Source organism: Pogoniulus pusillus, chromosome 23, assembly GCF_015220805.1.
Source record: "Pogoniulus pusillus isolate bPogPus1 chromosome 23, bPogPus1.pri, whole genome shotgun sequence".
NCBI lineage: Eukaryota > Metazoa > Chordata > Aves > Piciformes > Lybiidae > Pogoniulus > Pogoniulus pusillus.
This window is the reverse complement of record NC_087286.1, coordinates 325,439-349,255: the sequence shown is the minus strand read 5'-3', so window position 1 is coordinate 349,255 and position 23,817 is coordinate 325,439. Positions and strand designations below refer to the sequence as shown.

The following is a 23,817-nucleotide window of genomic DNA, read 5'->3' as shown; positions in this document are numbered from 1 at the left end:
ATGCTAACATCTTGGACAGCTAGTTTCTATCAAGGAGTGATAATGGAAGGTCTTTCACTGTTGGTGAGTTCACTGACCAGCTCAGGCAGATAGAGGACAGCTTGTCACATTCTGGCCTAGTCTCTGCTATAAAAACTCTAAGTACAGAGATTAAGGATGGCATCAAAGATAGGATGAAAGAACTGAAGGAGGATCTTAAAAACATTACCAATCTGGTAAAGGATACCATTCCTGCATCATCTGAATGGGTGCATGTTTCTGCCATCAGGAACAGACGCCCACCTCCTGCAAGGCAATTCCAGCCCAGGAGGAGACAAATTCCACCTAGACAGCAGCAATCACGTGCGTCACTGTGGATACTTCTGCGTGACACATACGGTGAGAACATGAACAAATGGGATGGTAAACCTACTTCAGCTCTTTCAAAGAGAGTCAGGGAACTGCAGAGTGGCAGAAACAGAGGCAACAATGCCAGAAAAGTAGCTGTCACTGCTTCAGCTCCCGAGAGCAACTGCAATTGTTCCAACAGTTGCAGTGTCTCTCACAACACCACCAATCACTGTGTACACCCCACATGCCATGTTCAGCATTAGGGGTGCCCTGCCTCCAGCCAGGAGGAGGAAAGGGATAGTGGAGAGAACCGAATCTATTGGAATGTGTTCATTAGGTGGCCTGGCAGTTCAAAAGTTTGGAAATACAGGGCTTTAGTTGACACAGGTGCTCAGTGTAATTTATTGCCATCAAATTACAAAGGGACAGAGTCCATTTCTATTTTTGGAATCACTGGTGGATCTCAAGAGTTAACTAACATACAGGCTGAGATCAGTTTAACTGGTAAAGAGTAGAAGAAACATATTATTGTAACTGGTCCTGATGCGCCTTGCATTCTGGGAATTGACTTTTTGAGACAAGGTTGTTTCAAAGATCCTAAGGGTCACAAATGGGCTTTTGGAATAGCATCTGTAGAGATTGAGGATGGTAAATTGAAATTGTCTGTTAGACCTGAACTTTCTGATGAATCTGCAGTTGTGGGACATCATGACATAGAGGATTTGGAAGTGCCAATTGCAACTCAAACTGTGCACCACAGGCAGTACAGAACTAACCGTGACTCTTTGTTGCCCATTCATCAGCTGATTTGTCAACTGGAGAGTCAGGCTGTCATCGAGAAAGCTCATTCACCTTTCAACAGTCCCATCTGGCCTGTGCGCAAACCTAACGGTGACTGGAGACTCACAGTTGATTTTTGTGCCCTCAACGAGGTGACGCCACCCATGAGTGCAGCTGTGCCGGACATGCTGGAACTCCAGTACGAGCTGGAATCGAAGGAGGCTAAATGGTATGCAACCATAGACATTGCTAATGCTTTCTTCTCTATTCCCATAGCAAAGGAGTGCAGGCCTCAGTTTGCATTCACCTGGAGAGGAATCCAGTACCAGTTCAACCGTTTGCCTCAGGGGTGGAAACACAGCTCAACCATCTGTCACTCAGTCATCCACAATGCACTGGAGAAAGGTAAAGCTCCAGAGCACATCCAGTACATTGACGACATCATTGTGTGGGGCCAAACTGCTGAGGAAGTCTTCGAGAAAGGTAACAAAATCATTGACATTCTGCTGCAAGCAGGTTTTGCCATTAAGAGAGACAAGGTCAAAGGACCTGCCAGGGAAATTCAGTTTCTGGGAGTGCGGTGGCAGGATGGTCGCCGTTACATTCCTCAGGATGTGATCAACAAAGTCTCCACCATGGCAGTTCCCACCAGTAAGAAGGACACACTTTCTTTTCTTGGTGTGGTGGGATTTTGGAGACTACACATTCCTGGTTTCAGTCAGATTGTCAAACCTCTGCACAATGTGACTCGTAAGAGAAACAATTTTGAGTGAGGACTTGAACAACAAGCAGCCTTTGATCAGATCAAATGAGAAGTAGTCCATGCAGTGGGCTTGAGACCTGTGAGATCTGGTCCAGACATTAAGAACATTCTGTACATGGCTGCCAGTGACAATGGTCCAACTTGGAGTCTTTGGCAGAGAGCTCCAAATGAGACACGTTGTCGTCCACTTGGTTTCTGGGGATGTTGTTACAGAGGTTCAGAGGCAAATTACACCGCAACAGAGAAAGAAATTCTAGCAGCTTATGAAGGAGTGAAAGCAGCTTCTGAAGTGGTTGGAACTGAGTCACAATTGCTTCTAGCTCCTAGACTGCCAGTTCTAAACTGGATGTTCAAAGGCAAAGGTTCATCACCACATCATGCCACAGATGCGACCTGGTCTAAATGGATGGCTTTGATAACCCAAGGAGCATGAATGGGTAATCTTGATCGACCTGGTCTGGTGGAGGTGATCACCAACTCGCTGGAAGGCACAGACTGTACCAAACCTCCAGAGGAGAAAATAACTCGTGCTGAGGAAGCTCCTCCCTATGGTGATCTCTCTGATCAGGAAAAGAACTATGCTTTGTTCACAGATGGTTCCTGGCGTCTTGTTGGGAACAAGCGAATATGGAAGTCAGCGGTTTGGAGTCCAACCAGGAGAGTTACCAAAGCGAGAGATGGCGAAGGAGAATCCAGTCAGTTCGCTGAGGTAAAAGCTGCCCAGCTTGCTCTTGATGTGGCTGAACGTGAAAACTGGCCTATCCTTTACCTCTACACCGACTCATGGATGGTAGCCAATGCTCTATGGGGTTGGCTGAAGGACTGGAAGAAGAATGGTTGGCAGAGGAAAGGAAAGCCTATTTGGTGTGCTGATCTATGGCAGGACATTGATGCACGGCTGGAGAGAACTCCAGTGAAGGTGCGGCACGTAGATGCACACATGCCTAAGAGCAGAGCCACTGAGGAACATCAACATAACCAGCAGGCAGACCAAGCTGCTAAGATTGCTCAAGTTGATACCAACTCTGATCTTGACCTTGATTGGAAACACCGAGGTGAACTGTTCCCAGCTTGGTGGGCCCATGACTCATCTGGACATCAAGGCAGAGATGGAACATACCGATGGGCTCGTGATAAGTCAATTGACTTGTCCATGGACGCTATCACCCAAGTCATCTATGACTGTGACATTTGTGCTGCTATTAAGCAGGCTAAGCGAATCAAGCCCTTGTGGTATGGTGAGAGATGGTCAATGTACAAGTATGGTGAAGCCTGGCAGATTGACTACATCACTTTACCTAGATCTCGTTCTGGCAAGCAGTATGTGCTGATGATGGTATAGGCCAGCACCGGATGGCTGGAAACCTATCCAGTTCCACATGCTACTGCACCTAACACCATTCTTGGCTTGGAGAGACAGATCCTGTGGAGACATGGAACTCCAGAGAGAATCGAGTCAGACAATGGCACTCATTTCAAGAACAATCTTGTGAAAAACTGGGCCAAAGAGCATGGTATTGAATGGATCTACCACATACCCTACTATGCACCAGCTTCAGGGAAGATTGAGTGCTACAACAGTTTGCTGAAAACCACCCTAAAAGCCATGGGGGGTGGAACTCTGAAAAACTGGGACAAACATTTAGCACAAGCTACCTGGTTGGTAAATAGTAGAGGTTCAGTAAACAGAGCAGGACCTGCACAATCAGACTTGGCCCAAACAGTAGATGGTGATAAAGTTCCTGTTGTACGTGAGAAGAATCTGTTAGGGAAAACTGTTTGGGTATTTTCTCCTTTGGGTGAAAGGAAACCTGTCCGAGGGGTGGTGTCTGCTGAAGGTCCTGGTCACACCTACTGGGTAATGCAGGAGAATGGTGAAATCCAGTGTATTCCACAGAGAAATCTAACCTTAGCTGAGAGAGTCTAAATTCAGAGTGCATAATACAAGCTGTTAGGAGTTTTCTGTTCTAGGTACCATTGGCATCCAACACTGGAAGAATCTACAAGAGAATCTACAGTACATGAGCACGAACCCAATGTCACCTGGGAGTCCCTGTTCTTGTCTCGTCTGTGAGGAGACAAAATGTTCTGAGCTTTTGAATCACCTACATCTGAGATAGCTGGAATGAAGTGTGAACTGAACTTGTAATATCCATTAGTGTAAATATTGGTTTAGATTAGATCAGATAATTCTCAGCGATACTCTGAGCGAAGTAGACAGGGGTGGATTGTGCTAGTGTGAAGCAGGCTAGAATGTTTTGGTGAGAAGAACTAGATCATAGGCTGTGAAAGGAAAACAATGGTGATGTCTGCTTCCCTCAGAGTCTTGCTGAACAAGAAAGGAAAACATTAGATAACTCTCTCACCATTTTGACTCACTCTCGGGCTGGGCTTTGACTGAGCTGCATCTCCCTAACCTCACCTTCCACTCATCTTTGCTTCTTAACCTCTTGGCTGAACTTCCATTCTTCCTTAGGGCTGGGGTAAGGTTGGGAGGGGCAGGGGGAAGGTGCAGGGGTGGTTGAGAGCCCCTCCTGGGGACTCAGGTTTCTGGGAGGGGAGTTGTGTTTCTGTATTACTTTTACCTTGTATATTTCTGTCTATAACTGTATAGACTGTAAATAGCTGCTTGTATATTGTGCTGCTGTAAATAAATAGCTTCATTTATATTCCCAGAGCCGGCTGAGACTAGTCTGGGTGACTTCTAAAGTGTGGGGGGGCGGGTAACACCCAAACCATCACACCTTCCCTGCAGACTTTCTAAACCCTCCTAGATGTGTTCCTGTGTGCCCTGCCCTAGGTGGTCCGGCTCTGGCAGGGGGGTTGGACTGAATAATCTCTGGTGATCCCTTCCAACATGAGAGCAGTAGAAGAAAGAAAGAAAGAAAGAAAGAAAGAAAGAAAGAAAGAAAGAAAGAAAGAAAGAAAGAAAGAAAGAAAGAAAGAAAGAAAGAAAGAAAGAAAGAAAGAAAGAAAGAAAGAAAGAAAGAAAGAAAGAAAGAAAGAAAGAAAGAAAGAAAGAAAGAAAGAAAGAAAGAGAGAAAGAAAGAAAGAAAGAAAGAAAGAAGAGAAAGTAAGTCCAACTAAGCAGTAAGCAAGTTTAAGACTCTCAAACCCTATGCTGGCTCTTTGGGCTGCTCTGCAGTTGGCTGCACAACAAGTTTGCTCTGCAGGGTCTCCCAGGCCATTATTTCAATACCAGCCTGTGCTCCCAGAAACATGCTCTGCTGCTGCAGCCATGGCAGTGCTTGAATGGCCTGAGCAGGAAGAGTCTGAGCCAAGTCAGCAGATGACTTTGCCAAGCAGATGGGCTCTGGAGGAATCCCCACCCTGCACCAACTCTCACCAGACACAATCCTCTCCTACTTGCGCATCTCTAGAGACGGTGATGAAGGTCTTCTGCTCTGCATGGGGCCAGGCCTTCCTAACTCCAGAGATGGAGGAATGGTCTCCCCCCAGCACAGACACACTCAGTACAGCCATCTGCAGGGCTGCTTCTTCAGCTTCAGAGTCCTCTGCGAGAGCAGGACTCACTTGACAGTGAAGGGCTGCAAAGCTGCTTTAGGATCAGAACAAACGGAACTCTCAAAGGCAGACTGAAGCACATGGAATGGAGCTGTGCTGCAAACTGCATTCTGGAGAGGCAACAAGTTCAACAGCACAGCACAGCCAGCACCCAGAGCCTGAGCACCTCACAGCAGCCAGACACACCTGTGGCAAAAGAAGCACTCCAGGATGCATTTCAAGTGGTGTTTGAGAGCTGTACTGAGGGAAAGAATGTCCTCATGGGAACCATGCTGTATAAAATACCCCAGTCCAGGCATAAGAGTACAGCACTCCTCATACTGCTGTATGAGCTGCTCTGGGGGCTGGGGGGAAAGTCTGCTGGGTGTTTCAGGAGAGCTGTGGGCAGATGGCCAGCATGAGCTGCATCAGCACTGCAGCTGCTGTCCACAGGAAAATGAACATTTCTGCCTGAGAACATAACCAAAGATGACAATTTTTGCCACAGTAAGAAATGATCCATTGATTTTGTGACATTTCATTCTCAGTTCTAATGAGAGAAGTTGGCTTAAGAAATGACAAGTCCTCAGTTTTTATGTGACTAAGGACTTCTCCCTCTCCTCTTTAATTCTGCAAGCTTTCAAGAAAACCTTTTAATTTCTTGGACATGATATATGACTTCTGGGTATATTCTGTGCTATGACTACCAAAAAACCTCATTTGCACAATGCTGGAGATAATTTCTGCAGCTAATGTTTCAAAAGGTCTGGCTTCTCCTCTCAACAGCAGGTCCAGGATGACTACACCTACAGGAGCTTGCTCTGTGCTTCAAAAGGCACAATTTCTTCTCACAACTTCAGTCTCTACAGACATCCTCTTAGGAGGAGCCCTGCTGCTGGCAGTCCGAAGGAGCTCAGCAATCCCCTTCCAATTGCCTGAGAGTCCCAGGCCAGGATCATCTGCTCAGTGTTCTGCTCATCACAGGCCACTGCATTTTGCCCCATGCTCCACCAGAGCCAGAATACAGACAGGAAAGCAAAGAACCCTGATGCAATACTGGTGTTAGAGGTCCAGAATTAGCAAGGACTGGAGAAGGCACACCTGGATTGGCCTCCTCACACAGCCCTCGCTGGCAATGTGTGCAGGCCAGTCAGAGCTGAGCGAAGGCTTTCTCCCAGTCTCAAGGCTGGTAACCAGCATGACTGCTAAGACACCAGACTGGCATCTCAGCAGAGGGACTCTGTGCTACCTGGGGGCTGTTCTGCTCCATTCAGGGTCCTCCTTCCTACATCTCACACTTCACAGAAGCACAAACCCAGAATTTCCAGAACACAGATAGCAGTGTCTTACCCCTCCCTGGCCTTGGAAGTGACTTGGGTGAAGCCTGAGTTGCAATTATAACTCTGCTCTTAACGAGGAGATGTACATTAGCACAGAAGCATAGAATGGTGTCAGCTGGAAAAGCTCCCTAAAGTCATCCAGCCCAGCCATTGACCTAATACCACCATGGCCACTAACCCACGTCCCCAGGTGCCATGGCCACAGGTTTCTTGAACACCACCAGGAATGGGGACTCCACCACCTCCCCGGGCAGCCTGTGCCAACCCCTGACCCTCTTGCAGCAAATAACTTTTCTTTTCCTCCTCTCCAACCTAACCCTCCCCTGGCACAATCTCAGGACATTTCCTCTCCTCCTATCACTTGAGACTGGAGAGAAGAGACCAACCCCCACCTCACTGCAACCTCCTTTCAGCCAGGCTTCTTCCCTCAGCTCCCTCAGCTGCTTCTCCCCAGCCCTGTTCTCCAGACCCTTCCCAGCTTTGTTGCTCTTCCCTGGACCTGCTCCAGCCCCGCAATGTCCTTTTTGGAGTGAGGGGCCCAAAAGCGAATCCAGTACTCAAGGTGTGGTCTCACCAGTGCTGAGCACAGAGGGACAACCTCTTCCTTGGTCCAGCTGGCCAGAGTATTTCTGACTTCAGGCCAGAATGCTGCTGCAAAACAAGGCCACGAGCCACCAAAGCACACCGGAGTGAAAACATGAGTGGGCAGGTTATTGTTGGTAGCACTTACATAATACATGGGAAATGTTGAGATCATTCTGGCCTACAGTTTTTATTTGCCTACAGATCCCAAAGGATGCTGAGTCCACCACAACCCAAAAGAACAAGGATTGGACAGGACCTTAAAGATCACCTAGTTCCAAGCCCCTGCCATGGCCAGAGACACCTTCTACCAGACCAAGTTGCTCAGGGCCTCATCCAGCCTGGCTTTCAACACAGCTAGCCTTGGAGTCTCCACAACTTCTCTGGGCAGCCTGTTCCAGTGCCTCACAGGGAAGATATTAATCCTCATGTCTAATCTAAATCCAGTTTCTTCCAGCTTGAAGCCATTGCTCCTCCTCTTGCTGTCACTCCATGCCTCTGTAAAACATCCCTTTGTTGAACCATTCTGAGAATTAGAAAGAAATCCACCCTAACTTGACAAACTCACTGCTATAGGACACAACATTCCAGGCCCCTCCTGGGGAGTGGCAGAGCTCCTTGCTGGCTGCCTGTGGGGCTCCCCAGCACTTCACAACCTCCAGCAGTCAAACTGAAAATGGCAAAGACAAACCAGGAAGCTGCTAGGCAGGACAGGGGAGATACAGTTTGAAATGCATCAGCCATGCTGGGTCGATGGCATGTGGCAAAGCCCTGATGTTCTGAGCTACACAGCTGAAGCACCCAGGCTGGAGATGGACTCTGCAGTGCAGGCAGCTTTGCCGAGGAACAAACCTGTCCCACATGCCACTGGCACTTCAGTGAGCAATAAAACTAATTCAGTAATGACTCAGTGCACAGCAGCCTGCCACAGCCATACTCCTGCAGGGGGATGAAGTGTCTGTGAAGGTCAGCAGCAAATGGCACTGTCTTCTGGGGAGCTTCTCTGGAGCAGAAACATGGTGTGTCACCAGACATCCTCCTGCTGGCACTCTTGGGCCAGGAAGCACAGTCTAGCAGCAGATGTTTCTCAGAGGCCTGTGCCTTTCATGGTGAAATAGCTCTCCTTGGTTTTGCAGGACACAAGGAAGAGCACACTGAACATTTCAGGGCCTGACTCAGCATGACACCTTCTCTGCAACTTACCCTTTGGTGAAGCAGGTGGATCTGCGGCAGGAGGGTTTAACAATGTCCAGCAGGAAAGCATAGCGCAGCAGAGACTTTGGTGGCAACAAATACTGACTCTTCTCTTCATCTTCATCTTCCAAGAAATCTTCCAGCATTTGAACAGAAGAATCAGTGTCCTGACCCTCCTTCCTTGCCATTTCCTCTACAGTTTCAAGCTTGAAAAGAAAAGCTCCTTTTGGCAAACTGCTTTTGCTGCTTCGCTCAGGACCAGTGTCTGAATCCAGACTCTTTTCCTCAGAAGACATGGAACTAGCTTCACCCACTTGGTCAGCAGCTTTGTCCTTGACTAAGTCTTCTAGATCCTGATCTGGGAATCTTGTCAAAATCTAGGACAAAAATGTGATTAAACCCCAAAAGAACTGCACCTGATAAAGACCTTGGCAGCAGACTCTGCAGTAAGAGCTCCTTCAGAGGTGCTCAGAGTAGCGCAAGTAGCCACTCAGAGTTACTGCCATGGAGATCTCAAAACATGTCAGCACCAGGTTTTGGGATCTACCAGCAATGATGTCAGGAATGACTGTCTTTGCAAAAGGGCCTTCCCAAGGGTGTGGGAAAGGTAACAGAATCCACTGTTTTCTAGCCCACTCTCAGCCACTGTGCCCCACATATCTTGAGATGCCCAAGGCACTGGCATGCAGTTCAGTGCTCAGAAAGCTCAGCACCCAGCCTGAGAACCAGAGGCAATCTTGAACCTCCCTGTTGGCATCACTTCTCCCTCTCTCCATGCATCAGCATACACCACTCAAAATGCAGCACCCAGTCTCTGTGGAACAAGGCAGACTCCAGTCCTCCCTGCCAGACTCACCTGCCCAGGAACTCGAAAGGGAAAGGGGTCCTGGTGCCGTCGTGCTAGCAGGAAGTAGCGCAGCCTGGAGTTGGGAATGCCGAGCTGTAAGCAAGACCCACAGTCTCAGGGCATGGCATCAGAGATGGAAGGTGGCCTACAGCCCCTGGTATAGCTTGTCTGCCATCACACACAGTAACAGCACCATGCCACATGAATGTATCTCCCACAGTGCCCATGCCTGGGTGCTGCCGAGGACACAAGCGGGGAGCTATTCCCTGCACCTCCAGGCCGTCACCTTCCCTGCCAATGAACAGCAATGCAGACAAACTTGTGGGAGGGGAGAAGGAAACTGCCACTCAGCATGGCTTCCTGGGACAGCTACTGTCATCTATCAACAGAAAGGCAAAAAGGCATCTCCTTCCCCTTCTGAACGAGGAATGCAGACATCTAGCAAGGAAGAGGACAAATGCCCCACAGGTTTGCAAGCTGCCCTCTGCTAGCCGCTCTCAGGCATCTACAGCTTTTTGCAACCCCCAGTGCCCCTCAACCCTTCAGCTGCCAGGGCAACTTGCAAGCAAAGCCCCTCCCCCACGAACGACAGTGTCACACTTTCAGTGCTGGGAAATCCATGCACATCTGCCTGCAGCAGTGGGGCTCATGCAGACAAAGCCACCTTCTGCTCCTGCTGTCAATCCCTGTCCTCTTACCCAGCACAGGTGGGAGCAGAGCAGCACGGGACTAGGCTCTGGTCAGGAACAGCAGGACCCTGGTGAGACACCAGAAGTCATGCCAGGTGGCTTTCTCATTCCAGAGAGCATCTTTCCCTCTGTACGTGACTCTTCTCACAGGATCAGAGAACCCAGAGTGCCAGGCGGGAGGAGACCCCAAGGATCACCTAGGCCAACCTTTCTAGGTGGTGGCGCAGTTGAACCGAGCTGGCCCAGCGCCCTGGCAAGCTGAGTCTCACAACTGACCAAGGCAGGGGACAACTGTACCTAATTATCTAATATAATGAGATCATCCTTAAGGTCTCTTCCAGCCCAAACCATTCCATCACTCTATGATTTGCAGTGTGCTTGGGCTCTTAGGAAATGCACTTAGGAAAATAGTTCTGATACTCACACAAGTTGGAGACAGGAGAAATTCCTGGTGTTCAAACCCACAGGCCTCCAGCGTTTCCAACAGCTTAGCTCTGCAAGGACAGGAGCAGGGAGGCAATCACTGCCTGCATACAGACCTGGGGCCTGCTCCACCCTCACCAACACCACCAGGAAAGCTGCACCTGAGGCACTGAGGACTGAAGGGATGGACAGAGAATGGCAGAGGTGGAGTCATCCCCTGCTGGCCCTGGGAGCAGCAGAGTCAGAGTAGCTAGGATGGCTACAGCACACTCAGAGTCTCACAGCACAGCCACTGCACACTCACAGAGCCTCACATTTGCTTTGGTGCAAGCATCCCTGGCAAACCCATCCATCCCCAGGAGAGCACTGAGAGGGTGCTTAGGAGGAGCATAGGCAGGGCTCTCTTTCTTGTGCAGTATAAATGCAGTGACGAAACCACTCCAAACAGCTCCCTGATTCCCTCTGTTCACATCCACAGCACCAGCTCAGCCTACCAAAAGGCTGACACAAGGAACGGTGACCACTGGTGGCTCTGGCAAGCAGCAGTGGGGTAGGGCTGTAGTCTATACTGCTGGAAGAGCACTGCCATGGAAAATGTTTGGAGAGAGCTTGGCTTTTCTGCTCCACACAGAGTGCACTGCGTTGGAACCACAGCCAAAGCGCTGCAGGTGACACTGCAGCCCAAGTGTCCAGCAGGAAGCAAGCATCCTGACTTGGGTGTGCTGAGCTACAGCTCTGCTCAGACCCTGGCAGCAGGCACAGCCTAGGGAACTGCAAGCTCTACAGCAGCCCCCTGCCCTTCCCCAGTGGCACTGCTGGACATGTCCCCAGCATGTGGAGCATGAAGAAGTGTGACACGGAGGGTTGTGGCTCTCATGGGGCTTGAAGGATTGCTATGGAAATGTTCTGAAGACCTGTGTCCAGCTCTGGAGCCTCCAACACAGAACTGCTAGAGCAGGTCCAGAGGAGGCCACAAAGATTGTCTCAGGGGGCTAGAGAACCTCCCTTATGGGGACAGGCTGACAGAGTTGGGGCTGTGCAGTCTGGAGAAGAGAAGGCTCTGGGTAGACCTTAGAGCAGCCTTCCAGCTACAGGAGAGCTGGGGAGGGACTTTTGACAAAGGCTTGTGACAACAGACCAAGAGGCAATGGCTTCAACCTGGAAGAAGCCGGATTTAGATCAGATGTTAGGAGGAAATTCTTCCCCACAAGGGAGGGGAGACACTGGAACAGGTTGGCTAGGGAAGCTGTGGAAGCTGCAAGCCTGGAGGTGTGAAAAGTCAGGTTGGCTGGGGCCTTGAGCAGCCTGCTCTGGTAGGAGGTGTTTCTGTCCATGGCAGGGGCCTGGAATTGGATGACCTTTGAGGTCCCTCCCAACCCAAACCATTCTGTGTTTCTATCCCACTGTGTTCCAGTAAGCAATGAGAGGGAAGACCACAAGCCCCTGTCCCCTGCTTTGCCACACCAGAGGAATGTTTCTGCCACTCCTAGGTACCTCCCTGGAGAGCCATCCTCCTCCACACCCCACGGAGAGATCAGACACAGTCTGCAGACAGTGTCCCCAAACCATCTGAAGCAGTGATGACCTGCTCTTAACACAGGCAGTGAGGAAAGCCCCTGTGCTGCTCTGTGACCTTAGCACAAGATGCGATGAGCTCCTGCCACCCACAGAACTCCAGGAGCTCTCAGTGCTAACCTAAAGGGCACAGGAACATCAAATGCAGTCAGTGGAGCCAATCTGTCAGAGCATGTTTTATCTGCTTAGAAAAATGAACAGTAACTTAACAAGCTCCTGTCATAAGCTAAGATTTCCATTCTTAAACAGCAATTTTAACTCTGTCCCTAACTTCAAACCTACGACATAAAAGTCCTGCCCTCCCCTTCTGCAGAGTATGTTCTTTACTAACCCTGCACCAATTAGACTTTACCTTGCAGAAGAGGATTCAAATCCTTTAACATTTTCTAATAGTAGGTAGGTTGGAAGCTTCTGGAGCCTATAAAGGAAAAAAATTAAAACCAACAAATCAGAGTAGCAAGATGTAAACTGCATCACACAACAGCTACAAGAACTGCACATGAGGCAGTAGACTGAAGCTTAAAGTGGGCAGATTGAGATTGCAGATCAGGAAGAAATTCTTTCCAGTGAGGGTGGTGAGACAATGGCACAGGTTGCCCAGGAAGGATGGGGATGCCCCCTCCCTGGAGTGTTCAAGGCCAGGTTGGATGGATCCTTGAGCAGCCCATGGCTGGAGCTTGGAACTGGATGAGCTTTAAGGTCCCTTTCAACCCAACCCATTCTGTGAATCAAATACCTAAAGCATTTCACAAGGACCTGGAAAATGTACATCCAATTTTAGAACACTGAAAATAGAGGAGAAAAAAACCCAAACAACTCAATTGAGAGCAGCAGCAACTAATTCCCTGCAGAGGAAGGGAGAATGTCTGATGGTGTGTTTACCCACTCAACATCATCACCATCTACTGTGAAACTTGTTAGTACAGCATGAAGGCAGACACAGCCTGCAGCTCACACGAGATCAGCAGCTCGCAGGACAAAGAGCACTGGGCAAACACCAACCTCCCAAACACAGTGACGCACTGCACTCCCCTGGGGCATGGCTCGGGCTCCATAGGCAGTGCCAGGACCAGTTGGGTCAGATTTCACTGACTGGGTGCTCCAAGGATTTTCCAGATCTTATGGAGTCACAGAATCACAGAATGCCAGGATGGAAGGGACCCCAAGGATCACCTGCTCCAACTTTTCTAGGTGATAGTGCAGTTGCAGTCAGCTGGCCCAGCACCCTGGCAAGCTGAGTTTTAAAACTGCCCAGTGAAGAGGACTCCACTGCTGCCCTGGGAGGTGACTCCAGTTTCTGACTGCTCTCATGGGCAACCATTTTCTTCTGCAGTTCAATGGGAATCTCCCCAGCAGTAACTTGTCCCCATCAACCCTTGTCTTTCCCATGGGATTCCTTGTACAAAGGTAGTCTCCATCCTCCTGGCAGCCACCCTTTGTGTCCTGGTCCATGGCAATAAGGTCTCCCCTGAGCCTTCTCTTCTGAAGGCTGACCAAGCCCAGCTCTCAGCTCTCAGCTTTCCTCACGTGCAGGCTGCCAGGCTTCTGAGGCAGGTCTGCCAGTCCTCCTGAGACTGCTCTTTCCATATCTCCATTGTCTGTCATTTCAGTGATCTTTCATCACAGAAGGCTGAAGGTCAAGCATGAACAGCCAGGCAGTGAAAACGGATTCTGCACCTGCCATAAGCCAAACGCACGCTGCACCCATTTAGAATGCAAAGTGACAATTCTTACATTAAGACTTTCCCTTTTTTTGGCCTGAAACACTCCACACTCAATGGCTGGCAAATGTGTCACATCCAGAAACTACACAAACACTATCTCAGCAAAACATAAATCCTTTGGAACTGAGAAACTCTGCAGAAGCCACATTACAGACAACCTGCCCAAGGGAGATAAGGGACATCAGCAGGGTCTCATGGGGTGCTGAGATAAAGTGCCTCAGCCAAACCCAGCTCCTTTGCATCATCATGATGAAAAACATACAGCCTGGGGTGTCCAAAGTTTTGGTTTAGAGAAGAAAAACCTTCTGCCCTTTATCCAGCCACAGCAAGCAGGAGGTAACATTTCTGTACTCATGCACAACAGTGTCCCAAATACAGCCAACCTCTTGACTGTGTTTGAGTTTAATGGAAAGGAATCCTGAGGTCAGGTTTCCCTTCAGGACAAGGGAGGGCCTAGCTTTCTGGCCAATTAACACACATACTCCCTGCTGCTTCTAATTCTTCGCTGTGGAAGGGCTGTCTGGAGGCCACCCTCTGCAAGCCCCTGCTGCTCCGCAGGCGTGTGTTGCTGCTAGAAGCAGGGGATAATAATGACCTCTCTTTTGACCTACTCTCTAACTTACCAGGCTGCACAATCTGTATGGTGCTCTGCTTTGTGCTCTCGGCCACAGAGTTCTTAGCTGATCCCAGCCAAGGCAGTCACCTGTCTGTGTGCCCTGCCTGCTGCTGGCAAGGGCCAGGAGGCAGTCCCATTTCCTGCTGCTGTTTGCCAAAAGGATGCTTTTAGAAGAATGAAGACCCTTTCCTCCTAGCGTTAACTGCAGCTTGAAGGAAAGGCTGCTGCTGGCACCAGTTCCCCTATGTGTGTAAGGGAAGACACAGCCAAACCATCTTTCATCCTTCTCCAGTTCCAACAGCAAGATCAACCCAGGAGGACCAGAGCGAGAACAGCTGTCCGGTGCCCAGCAGCAGGACTGCCAGGAATGGTCTCCAGAGGACTGTCACTGATGCAAATCCTCAGACTCGTGCCAGTTGGTGTCAAGGGACATCTCAATCCAGAGGCAGAGATTTCTGATGGATTCCTGAGCAGCTGCTTGCTCTGCATCCCCAGGAACTGTTCTTATAGAGCTATGCATCTCTTCCCAGCACAGACTACAACCATTACCTGGAGCTGACTTTTAATGCTGTCAGTAAAGGCAATTTACGTCAAACACTCCACTTTGTTTGGATTTACTGTTTCAAAACTGAAGGCACAAATAATACAAAGAATGGGAACTATTTTACTAAGGCCTGGGGTCTGAGCACGCAAAAATGACAGCTCAAGGCACAGCCAAGAGCGCTGCAATGCAGTGCTACTGGAACTCTTCAGAATCACCACTTAAAGCAGGAGGTTGGACCACAGCCCAGAAAGACAGAGCAGACACCCAAGGAAAGACGGGAAGGGGCCAGAAGGTGTATCCTGTGGTGCAGTCAATAGCACATTTAACCAAACTTTCACATGTTCCCTATTCAAAGGGTGACTAACTGCTGGATGAAAGCTTTCTTCTCAACTGGCTGTGTCAAACAATATTCCTGTTTCCACGATGCCCACCAGCAAACCTGCTCCTGCTTCTGCAGGATGCCAGTGCAAGTCTGATGTTGAACTGAAAGCAAGAACTTGGCTTTTTTCATTTCTGACAGTTGAAATTGACACATGAGATAAAGAAATCCAAACCATGAAAGCAGAGAGTAACCCCAAGATGATAAAGGCATTAGGAAAACACAACTATTTTTGAGTTACATATAAAGGATCATGTGAAAACAAACAAGTAATACACAGCACCAGCAGTGACCCTGTAAAACATCACAGATGCCTTGTACCCTGTTTAGGTACAACAGACATGAGAACTGCAGCAGAACCACAGAATGGGTTGAGTTGGAAGAGACCTTAAAGCTCATCCAGTTCCAGCCTCCTGCCATGGGCAGGGACACTTCCCACCAGCCCAGGTTGCTCAAGGTCTTATCCAGCCTGACACTGAACACCTCCACAGAGCGGGACATCCACAGCCTCCCTGGGCACCCTGTGCCAGTGTCTCACCACCCTCACTGTCAAGAATTTCTTCCTCATCTCATTCTCCATCTTCTCTTTTCCAGCTCAAAGCCATTGTCCCTCATCCTGTCTCTACAAGCCCTTATGGACAGTCACTCTGCTGCTTTCCAGCAGCCCCCTTCAGGTTCCAGAAGGCTGCTACAGAACCACAGAACCGATCTGGTTGGAAGAGTTTTTCAGTATCATCCAGTCCAGTGTTTGAGCCAGCAGTGCAGGGTCAGCAGCACACCATGTCCCTAAGCAGCAGGTCCATTCGTACCTTGGCAGAACATGAAGGAAATGGAGAAAGCTCTTTGCCCGTGGGTCAGAGACATCACCTTGTAGGCCAGTCCTAGGAGAGAACAAACACACAGCTGCACATCACTGCCAGCAGGCTCACATTTGCCTTCCACTTTTCTCCTCAACGCTGACTCTTCTGCTTTGACCCTCAACAAGAGCACTGTGTACAGATGTGAGGACCTGCTGGCAGAGGCAGCATTTTAAGCAATGCTGTAAGGAATTAAAGCCTGCCCCTGGAAGCCATCAGCTCACAGTGAGTTTTAAACTTGAAGCACTCAGCAATGAAATCCACTTCCTCATCTGCATCTGCAGGGGGTTTGTACAGGAAACCCCTTGGCTCCAAAGGAATAACCCCCCTGGGTCCTGGGAACACCTCACTGTTCTACATGCCATAAATTACATTAGTTCTAGGAATTAAAGCCAGTCTGCAAGATTGAGCCCCAGGTGAATAACTCTGTGACATTTGCCATTGGGATGGGCTGCCCAGGGAGGTGGTGGAGTCACCATCCCTGGAGGTGTTCAAGAAAAGACTGAATGAGGCACTGAGTGCCATGGTCTGGTTGATTGGCTAGGGCTGGGTGCTAGGTTGGACTCAATGATCTTGTAGGTCTCTTCCAACCTGGTTGATTCTATGATTCTGTAATTAAACTGGACAGCTCCTGCATGTTCTAGAGGTGGTGACAGCAGATAATGACTGCAGGCCTGCGTGCCCCTAGCTGACACTTGCATTGGCTCTTAGGAAAGTAATAAAGCCTTGCTAGAAGAGCTTTAGCAGGTCTCTGAATTCATTTGACAGACATAGATTCTCCTTCTCACCCTTTCCTGAAGAAATGCTTCCTACATGCACCTGGGGCTTGTACAAATGTTCTTCCAGCCCAGCAGCAGGCCAGAGGTGTGTCTCTTTAACCTGTGAGCACTCAGGAGATACACTTTGGCACACAAGCCATTTCACTACCATCAACAGGCTCTTCCAAGAAGCTGCTTCTTTGCATGAGCACAGTTCCTAAAATCTTCCCTGCAGGGGCACTGCTGTCACAGGACAGGCACTGGGAACCAGCCTGACCACTGGCACTGCAGTGAGTTCAGCTCCTGATCAACAAGGTGTGGTTCTGTATCATTCACAAAACCATTTCCTCCACTTCAGTAAGCCTCACCACGAAGAGAGCTGCAACACCGTTGTTTAGGAAGAGAAAGGCACACAGAAGAAGCACCAGAGTCACTCTCTAAACATCTCTCCTTGGTCAGCACCAAGGGAGCCTGCACTTTCCCTAGCACATGCTGTACCTACCTTGTAAATGGCTGACAGGGAGGGCTCATCAAAATCATGTCAAAAGATAATCTGTCAAATTCCTGCAGTGTTATGCCCTGAATAAGGAAAAAAAAACCAATACAAGAAGGTTGTGTGTTGCAAACCTCATAAAATCCTCCAGTCAACTTCCATCTCAGCTGCTCCTCTGACTTCCACCATGTGCTTCACCGAGCAAAATGCCACCTCCCACTGCACCTTCTGCTGCAGGCTCTCTGCCCTGGCCAAGCAGCCAATGCAGGCAGGAAGTCCTCTGGAGAGGAACAAAAAGCACCAACCATGGCAGCAAGCTGGAGGGAATCATGCCCCTGTGCTCAGCACTGGGCAGGCCACAGCTCGAGTGCTGTGCTCAGCTCTGGGCCCCTGGCTGCAGGAAGGACACTGAGGGGCTGCAGCGTGTCCAGAGCAGGGCAGCCAGGCTGGAGAAGGGCCTGGAGCAGCTGGGGCTGAGCAGGGGCTGAGGGAGCTGGGGGGGTGCAGGCTGGAGCAGAGCAGCCTGAGGGCAGAGCTCATTGCTCTCTGCAGCTGCCTGCAGGGAGGGGGCAGGGAGCAGGGGGCAGCCTCTGCTGCTTGCTGCCAAGGGCCAGGAGCAGAGGAAATGGTTCCAAGCTGCCCAGGCAGGGCAGGCTCAGGCTGCACCTTAGGGAATCTTTCTGCCCTGGAAGGCTCCTCAAGCATTGGCAGTGTCTGCCCAGGGCAGTGCTGCAGTGCTGCAGCCTGGAGGTGTTGCAGCAGCCTGTGGAGCTGTGCTTGGGGCCATGGCTTAGTGCTGAGGCTGCAGTGCTGGGGGGAGGCTTGGGCTGGGTGAGTTTGGAGGGCTCTGCCAACTGGATGTGCCCTGTGAGTCTATGCTTCTGTCTGCTCACTCTTTCAGAAGAGGTGCAGAGTGGGTCTTACATATCAAAACCCTCACTGGTTATTTCTCCCTATCCCTCCTCCAAATTCAGTATCATTAATTAGATACAAAGTCTTTGCACATGGAGCCCAGCATCAAGACATTCAAAACAGGTGCCAGATCAGGAGCTGTTCTGAACAGAAAGAATACCTGAGCAGCAAAAGAGCCAAAGTGATGACAGAGTAATTGCCACAGGGCCAAACCCTGGTCTGTAACTCTAAGGAGTCCACCACATATGGGTGTCTAGAGAGAGGCCAAGGGCAAATGGTCTGAAGCTGTGGCAGAGCAGGGTAAGACTGGAGCTGAGGAAGAAGTTCTTCAGTAGGAGGATGCTGAGACTCTGGGAGACAGACTGCCCAGGGAGGTCATGAAAGGAACACCTCTCTGCAGGTGTTCAAGGCCTTCAGCACCTCAGTCTGCCCATAGCAGGGTGGAGCAGATCTCTCAGATCCCTTCCAATCTCAGCCATTCTAGGATTCTATCATCCTGTAGAGTTTGCTTCATTCCCGTTTCCAACCAGTAAAACCCTCCTGAAAGATCTGATATGGCTGGAAGCTCCGCTCTGCATTGGTATTTCTGTGCAGAAAGACAGAACGAGGTAGGTCTGTGGCACCCATTAATGACACAAGCAGAGGTGCCTCTAGACTAAATCTTAACCAACATACAAGAACATATTAAAGGAGCTGGACAGAGAAATCACTGCCTTAAAGAGTTTGAGGGATATCTACCCAGCAACTGCAATCTGAGTGCCCACAGAAACCAGAGCAGAGCTGCTGGGTTCTCCCAGCAAGCTTAAGGCAGGTCTGAGTGCCTGCACTCAGCTTTTCCCTGCCGCAAGCAGACAGTGGCAAGCAGGCTTCTTGTGCACACACAACTGTGCCCTGCCACAGGCCTGCCTACTGCTGAGTGCTGCCTGAGCACTTCATCCTCAGGCACCTGCTTCAGTCTTACTCAGGCTGACAGCCTCAAACTAACCCAGGACCTTTCACAGTTTTACTACCTGACAGTAAAAGAAGACTAAGAATCACAGAACCAACCAGGTTGGAAGAGACCTCCAAGATCATCCAGTCCAACCAAGCACCCAGCCCTAGCCAATCAACCAGACCATGGCACTAAGTGCCCCAGCCAGGCTTGGCTACAACACCTCCAGGCACAGAGACTCCACCACCTCCCTGGGCAGCCCATTCCAATGCCAATCACTCTCTCTGACAACAACTTCCTCCTAACATCCAGCCTAGACCTGCCCTGGCACAACTTGAGTCTGTGTCCCCTTGGTCTGTTGCTGCTTGCCTGGCAGCAGAGCCCAACCCCACCTGGCTACAGCCTCCCTTCAGGCAGTTGTAGATAGCAATGAGCTCTGCCCTGAGCCTCCTCTGCTGCAGGCTGCACACCCCCAGCTCCCTCAGCCTCTCCTCACAGGGCTCTGCTCCAGGCCCCTCCCCAGCCTTGCTGCCCTTCTCCAAACACCTTCCAGCACCTCAACATCTCTCTTGAATGGAGGAGCCCAAAACTGGACACAGCACTCAAGGTGTGGCCTGAGCAGTGCTGAGCACAGGGACAGAAGAACCTCCCTTGTCCTGGTGCCCACACTGCTGCTGAGCCAGCCCAGGATGCCATTGGCTCTCCTGCCCACCTGGGCACACTGCTGCCTCCTCTTCAGCCTATGTAGTCATTTCTAAGGAAATCCAGGCAAAACCCAAGCCAATTGTTAAAACAGAACTCAGTTTTACCAAGCTCTCCAAATGATTTGAAAAGGGACAGAATTGCTGAAGCATTTGATCTGCTGCCCCACAGAGCACTGCCAGGCTGTGCCAGCCCAGGTGTTTCCTGGTGCTCCCTGGGCTCAGCTCTCCCACACAAGGAAAGCTTGCCTCCAAGTCATTTCCATTCTCTCAAACACAAGAAAAGATGTTTTAAATCTAAAAATGTTCTTTTTGTCATTCCTTTGGTGGTGGTAAACATTCCCCTTGACATTCATGCAACTTTTCCTGATGCAGGCAAAGACTTGCAGACAAAGACTGTGTCTGTGAGTATCCCTCAGACATCACCATCTAGTGCAAGAACCCAAAGTCACTGTCCAGCTGCTGCATCTGTAGCACCAGAAATGGAGTCTTTTTGTTTCTCTCCGTACTGGTAAGGAGAGGGAAGACAACTCAGTACTGCAAACGCCAGACTGGAGTGAAACAGACAAGGCACTACTCACCTCAATTGTCTTTGCCCACAGTGCAGTGCCAGGAAAGTTGTGCTTGTAAACTTCATTGGCAAGAGTGTTAACATCAACAGCAGCAACAACTTCTGCCCACGTGCAGCTTGCTGAAACGAAAACAAGAATGTGAAAGCTGCAGCTCTTCTTCACTGCTCTGGAAAATGCATTGCTTGCCTGCAAAGGGAACCCACCACTCTTCTCTGCTGCCTTTGCAGCTTCACACCACAGATCCCCCCGGGTCTCTGATGGGTGCCCAGAACTGCCCTCCCTTCCAGACCTCTAGGTGGGAGCTGGCTGCACACTTCTTCAGCTGCAGGTCCAGTCATACGCGGCTCCCAAACTGGCCACAGGCTCTGCAAAGTTCTTGTCCTGCAGTCAGCTGCTCTCTGGAACTGTAAAGGGTTAACCCTGCTGCGGGTGCTCTGAACCTGGCCCCAGGTGCAGTGGTTAGCCCACCCCACTGCCTGTCTAGCCCCCTGTAAGAGCAGAGGAGCTTGCTGCTTCTCCCTCCTTGCCTGCCTGCCAGCGCCACCCTTGCTCCTGCTGCTCCTGCTTTACCGTGTGGCCATTCTACCACATGGTGGACAACCCCTTCCCGAACCTGCCTCTATCCACTACCAGCAATCTGGTTGTGTGTATATTTTTGTATCTTGTTTCTCTTCCCTATGCCTCTTTGTAACTCCCTTACCTTTAACACCTTTTAATTATTGTTGAAGTTTTCCTTTCAGCTTCCAAATGGCAGCAAGACCACTCTTTGGCTGGCTCCCCCCTTCTCCGCTCTACATCTAATTCCTTTCTTTTCCAAAGAGGGGGAAGAGGGAAAGGCATCCTGTTATTGTATTGTTCTGTTAACTGTATTTTGAGTCTCTGGGAAGTTGAAACTAGAACTGATACAGGAACCAGGAAGTTCCTTAGCTAAGGGAACACTGCTTGAGTCAACCTGCTGAGCCCCCATGCCACTGTTGGAGCCCCTGCAGCCACTGCCAACAGGAACCACAGGTGCTGTGACAGAATCATAGACTGGGTTGGAAGCGACTTCCAAAGGTCATCCAGTCCAATCCCCCTGCATTCAGCAGGGACATCCTTCACTAGATCAGGCTGTCCAGAGTCTTGTTGAGCCTGACCTTGAATATCTCCAGGAATGGAGCCTCAACCACCTCCCTGGGCAGCTTCTCACTGTGAAAAAAAATTGAACCACTAAATATATTCAAGGTCTGCCTGCTCTTGCAATAAAGCTTTCGGAAGTTGCCTGGAAATATTTGTGAGTCGGGGTTCTCAGAAGGCTCCAAAGAGACCTTAGAGCATCTTTCCAGTATTTGAAAGTGGCTACAGGAGAGCTGGAGAGGGATTAGTTACAGAGGAACGGAGAGACAGGGTGAGGCAATGGCTTCAAACTGTCAGAAGGTGGATTTAGATCAGACATTCAGAAGAAATTCTCCTCCATGAGGGTGGTGAAGCACGGGGCCAGACTGCCCAGAGAAGCTGGGGAGCTCCAGTCCTGACAGCACTCAAGACCAAGCCCAATGGGACCTTGAGCAACTTGGTCTGGTATGAACTGTCCCTGCCCAAGGCACAGGGTTGAAAATGGATGATCTTTAAGGCTTCTTCCAACCCAAAGTCTTCTGTGATTTGTGCTTATATCCCAGTAAGACCTTGAGCCTTGAACCCAACTGGTGCCTCCATGGGGTTCAAGGTCACCAAAACACCAAACACTTTGAAAGACAGTATTTGGCAGCTCCTCTTTTCATGGTATCAAAGGAAGCACTTCTGAACATTTACAGAAGTGCTTCTGAAGAGAACACAGAGTAACAAATCCATTGCCAGCTACACTCCTGAAAGAAACAGCCACCAAAAAGAACATCCACAGGCTCGTTTCTAGAGACAGAGTAAGAGGTTCTGCAGCTGCAGAAGACATCAGAAGCACAGTGTTGGACAAACTTCTCACCATGTCACACTGTTCACTGCCACTACTAACCACAACACCTTCACTGAGGCATCTTATCCAGGACAGGTCGTGGTCACTGCTGTAACTGCAGGCAGAAAAGAGTGCCCCTGGCTCTTGACACACCAGGCCACCTTCAAGCACCAGGAAACTCGCACTACAGACCCCCAGGACAGCTGCAGCTGCAACGCAGGCCATGTAGAACAGCTCCTTGTAAACCAAAAGGAGTGAGGCAAACGGCCACACACCTCTGAGCAGTGTCACAACATGCTCAAGCAACACATTAACCCATGACTTCATGAGACATCTCAGGAACTGCTGCTAGCCAGCTAATCATTGACAGTTTGAGAGGGTGAAAAACCAACCAGGGTGTCCCCAGTGGGTTTAGTTGGGAGCGATGTAGTCATCACCCATCTGCTATCTTTCAGGTTTTCAAGGCTATCTTATTAAAAAGGGCATGGAATGTCTGCAGCAAGTATCTCAGCACAGATCTCCTGAGTTGCTTTGTGCAATCAAGAGCAAAGAGAAGAAGCGTGCACAGGAGGAGGGCCTGCAGCCAGCCACCGACCTGGGGTCAGCACACAGACCAGGGGCTGCAGCTGCTGTCCTGACATTTGGACACAGGTTGCAAGCAGGTACTAAACACAGGTGTGCCTATGGGGAGGACAATGACTACACCTGAGGGTGCAGAACAGGTATGTGAACACTGACACCTAGTGAAAAAGTTTGCCTTCACAGGTTGCCTATCTCAACCTACAAGCATGTTCTAGAAGCAATAATTTCATCTTCCCCAAGCAAAGCTTTAACACCTAAGGCATGGGAACCAGCTTCAAGTACAGGTCAAGAGACTGCTCTTCTCATATACTCCTTCAGTTCTCAAGACACCTTGTCCTGACAAGCTGATGCTTGCTGTGTGGTCCAGGCACTCCAAAAGAAACTAAATCAAACAAGAGGCAGCTGAAGGCAGCGTTTTCCAGTGAGCCAGGGTCACAAGCAGTGTGCTCACCTCATGGCTCACAACTCACACTCTCATCCTCCTTACTAGCACCAATCCAACCTCTCCCTGCCTACACACCAGAAAAGAGGAGCAGTGGGGATGTGTGTGGAGGGCCTGCACAGGCCCACATGCCTGCCAATACTGACCCACAGCACACAGCAGCTTGCTGAGCCCCCCTGCACCACCATCTTCCTGTTAATCCATATGGTAAAGGGATTTGCTGCTTCCTGAACTGTTCCACCCCACAGCCTCTCTTCCTGCTTCAAAGCGCTGCTAAGCTTCTCCTTTCCATTCCAACCCGCTGCTGGTGTGGGAGTGCCTGTGATGGAACAGCCTCCCATCAAAAGCTGAT

At 50.0% G+C, this 23,817-nt stretch overlaps 1 protein-coding gene across 3 annotated transcripts in view; it reads right to left on the bottom strand.

Moving 5' to 3' along the window:
* Window positions 1–23,817, bottom strand: part of TRDMT1 (tRNA aspartic acid methyltransferase 1) — a 46,104-nt gene that overhangs the window by 7,766 nt on the left and 14,521 nt on the right. For 2 of the 3 annotated variants that reach the window (XM_064162295.1, XM_064162296.1), the window contains exons 2-8: window positions 20,524–20,633; window positions 17,408–17,484; window positions 16,100–16,171; window positions 12,380–12,445; window positions 10,454–10,523; window positions 9,350–9,433; window positions 8,503–8,870 (exon numbers count right to left, since the gene is read on the bottom strand). In XM_064162295.1, coding sequence (XP_064018365.1) covers window positions 8,503–8,870; window positions 9,350–9,433; window positions 10,454–10,523; window positions 12,380–12,445; window positions 16,100–16,171; window positions 17,408–17,484; window positions 20,524–20,633 — 847 coding nt within the window. Of the gene's footprint in view, window positions 1–8,502; window positions 8,871–9,349; window positions 9,434–10,453; window positions 10,524–12,379; window positions 12,446–16,099; window positions 16,172–17,407; window positions 17,485–20,523; window positions 20,634–23,817 lie in introns of those variants that run through there. The other variant, XM_064162297.1, reaches the window with a different exon arrangement.